The sequence below is a fragment of the Antechinus flavipes genome, chromosome 3 (assembly GCF_016432865.1).
Source record: "Antechinus flavipes isolate AdamAnt ecotype Samford, QLD, Australia chromosome 3, AdamAnt_v2, whole genome shotgun sequence".
Taxonomy (NCBI): domain Eukaryota; kingdom Metazoa; phylum Chordata; class Mammalia; order Dasyuromorphia; family Dasyuridae; genus Antechinus; species Antechinus flavipes.
The window spans coordinates 625,259,545-625,263,143 of record NC_067400.1 but is presented as its reverse complement, the minus strand read 5'-3'; the positions used below and the strand labels follow the sequence as shown (position 1 = coordinate 625,263,143).

The following is a 3,599-nucleotide window of genomic DNA, read 5'->3' as shown; positions in this document are numbered from 1 at the left end:
AATTTGTATTAGAGAAAAATGACTAGGAAATGAGGAAGGAATAGATTTCATGCAGGATGTACACCAAGTGCAAAAGAAATCAAGTATAGAATAGCAAGAAAAGCTGGAGTACATCGTGAGAAAAGGGGAATTATGGGCAATAAGACAGAAAAGCAGGTTACAGTCAATTATGTATGGACTTAAAGTATTCCTTCTTCCCCAAAAGGGGAGTTTATACTCATTATTGGAAATAATTGGGAGCCATTGGAGCATCATGAATCAGGGAGTGAAACAAGGTGATCTGAGCTTTGGGACCATTAATTTGGCAGTTAAATAGACCAATGGTGTCTAATTCAAATAGAAACGATCCCTATCAGTTGCACCTGGAGTTAGAAAACCACAAATCAACATTATCTGCATTATATTGTATTTCTACTTATTTTGTTAAAGAGTTCCCAATTACGTATTGATCTGGTTTGGGTAGCACAGCATTTTACAGGCTGCTTATTCCTATGGGTCATGATTTTAAAACCTTTGGTACATACAAGATAGATTGCAAAGAAAAGAGACTTCAGGTCGGGAGACTAATGAATTAGAGTCTATTATAAATCCAGGTGAGAGGAGGTGTGGACCTGATCTGGATCCAAAGACTACAGTCAGAAAAGTGAGAATAGGAAGTCTTTGGCTCATTTGCATCTGCCTTTTAAAACCAGTCTGTTAAGAGTTCAAATGTTGGAGTTTGTTTTTCTCAGGGCACAGCCGGTTTAGAGGCTTAGAGCCCTTCGGATGTCTCCAAATCCAAAGGTTCTGCCCTTTAGCCTCTGCCTCTGCTTTCTTCTGCCTCCAACAGAGATGGAAGATCTCTCTTATCTCCTTCTGGGGAGCCCAGCACCAACTTGCCGCGGAGAGAGGGCTTCTGGCGTAGCTCCACTGAAATCCCAAAAGTGTTCTCTGCAGCAGAGTCGTTTCTCTCGAGTCTAGCGCGATCAGCCAGCCAAGAGGAAAAAATGTATTCTGCCATAGATCCTTCATCGCTGGCTTTTTATCTGCCTCTTCTGAGAGAATGGGATTATGGGTTTTCTCCCATAGTGCTCTCTGGCCCAATGACTTTAAGGGAGGTGTGAACTCTCTTGAAGTTAGAAAGTGTACTTTGTGAAGCTAGCATACTTGTGGAGTCCAATGAGTAAAGGTGGGAACACAAGCCTTGTCTTGATTAGTTCTACTTAGTACCTTGTTTCAGGTTCTGGCCAAAACAACTTCTTGTAAGATTAGATCAACTCTAATTACTTAGCAGTTAGTAAGGATTCCAACATCTCCCCCTTTCTTTTGTTTTAAAATATAGGGGGTTTCTGAGGGGGTACACATAAATCCATCAATATGGGCCAGAACTTTGTAACAGATATACATAGTATACATAGTACCTTGTTTCAGGTTCTGGCCAAAACAACTTCTTGTAAGATTAGATCAACTCTAATTACTTAGCAGTTAGTAAGGATTCCAACATCTCCCCCTTTCTTTTGTTTTAAAACATTTATTTTTAATCTTTTTAAATACCACTGATAAAGAGGTAAAAAGAACTCGCCAAAATAGCATAGGATGCATTACTTCTAACTACATGTAAGTGACATTCATAACAAATTGCAAAACTGTGCTTTAAGATGCAAATTTCCATTTTCTAGGCAAGCCTAGTTTCTCTGTTGCAATCTGGCAGCTTTGAATTTTGAAATTCTTTTTGTAGTTTCTTCTGATACTTCTGACAAAACTTCTTTTCGTTCAGGTATAGTTGGTAAAACAGGATGCACAGTGCCTGGGTGTGGTATTACAGGAGATAAAAGTTCTTTTTCTATTACAATTCCAGAAAAAGCCTCAAGTTTTCCTGTTAGGGGAAACAGTTTTTTCTGTTGATTTTCCTGCTCATCCAAAATGCCTTCGCTGGCATCAGTATAGGCAGCTTCATCATGACTGAGGCTCCTCATCATTCCTCGCCGGTCCTCAAGCTCAGCAGCACTGCTTTCACTAGTGTCACTGCATACACTATTTTCTCTGCTCCGAGACTTCAAAATTGATTTACAAGGGATGTATTCTCCATTCACAACATCAACAAAGACTCTATAAACATCAGCAGGAGTTCTGATATTAGGTAGTTCTGGAATAGAATGGCTATTGTTGCCATTACTATTCCTCCGTTTTCGTTTGGCTTCTTCTTTCTTTTCACTGAATTTTAAAGTAGTATTTTTTCCAGTATTTATTCGTACCCGCTTAGGTTCAACTGTATGAGAAAAATATATTGTTGGTATGGAATTATTTCCAATTCCTAAACCATCAACACTGCCACGGCCATCGTCGTCGTCGTCGTCGTCATCATCATCATCATCATCACTGTAAGAACTTGAACCATTCACTTGACCATTAAGTAACTTCGAATTTGTGATGTCTCTTTGAAAACTGCCCTGAGTAAGAGAGTCTGTTACTTTGTGTTTCATAGTCACATCTGTCTTTTGATCTTCCTTCTCCTCTTCAGAAGAGGTTATATCATCTCCATTTATAAACAAAGTATCAGATTTTCTATCGAGTTCACCCAAAAGATCTTCTTGTCTTTCTAATTCATCAAGTCGAGCCCACAGTTCCTTCTCACTGAGAAAACTGCCCTCAGATTTTGGATCATCTATGAAATCTGCTTCAAAAGCATCTGAAGTTTTTGGTTTTGAATGAGGTCTATGAGCAGTTCTGTGCTTTCCTTTAGTTTCAATGTCATTTTTAATATCTTCTCTTATATCAACAATATCACCTGCTGCATCACTCATTCTCTTTAAATCTTCTGTAAATTCAACTCTTGATTCAAAGTTCTTCATCACTTTTTTTAAATCATCCAATGCTTTCCGAACATGTTTTTTCCTATGTTCTACTAAACCTACAGCCTGCTTTGCCGAGCATTTGCAAAACCAATTGTCCCCAAGCAAAACTGTGACTTCATTGGTATTAACAAGCTGTCCTGGCATGAAGGCAAGAGAACCAAAAGGTACCATAATATCATAAGAGAGTTTATCAGGCAATGTGTTGAGTCTTTCTTGAAGAGCCTCATAGTCATGCTCTACCTTCATCCAGTGCTGGATCTTTTCTTGGCAGCCAGTGACCACCTTTTCCTGCTCCTCCCGGAGCCTCGCCACATGCTCCGAGCGGAGCGGCTGCATGGAGGAGGCGGCAGCGACGAGGCCGGGCCGAGGCCGGGCCTCCATGATCGTGCAGGGGACGGCTGGGCTCGGGCAGGACGCGGAGGGGTGGAATAGGTAGAGTATGAGACTCTTAATCTCAGGGTCGTGGGTTCGTGCCCTACGTTGGGCGCCAAATGTTAAGAGTTCAAATGTTGGAGTTTGTTTTTCTCAGGGCACAGCCGGTTTAGAGGCTTAGAGCCCTTCGGATGTCTCCAAATCCAAAGGTTCTGCCCTTTAGCCTCTGCCTCTGCTTTCTTCTGCCTCCAACAGAGATGGAAGATCTCTCTTATCTCCTTCTGGGGAGCCCAGCACCAACTTGCCGCGGAGAGAGGGCTTCTGGCGTAGCTCCACTGAAATCCCAAAAGTGTTCTCTGCAGCAGAGTCGTTTCTCTCGAGTCTAGCGCGATC

The 3,599-nt window shown here is 41.5% G+C and overlaps 1 protein-coding gene across 1 annotated transcript; it reads right to left on the bottom strand.

Moving 5' to 3' along the window:
• Nucleotides 1-1,490: 1,490 nt before the first annotated feature.
• LOC127556633 (unconventional prefoldin RPB5 interactor-like) lies at nt 1,491-3,391 on the bottom strand. The gene has a single exon (XM_051989899.1). The coding sequence runs from the start codon at nt 3,213-3,215 to the stop codon at nt 1,665-1,667; it is 1,551 nt and encodes a 516-aa protein (XP_051845859.1). The 5' UTR covers nt 3,216-3,391; the 3' UTR covers nt 1,491-1,664.
• Nucleotides 3,392-3,599: the final 208 nt, after the last annotated feature.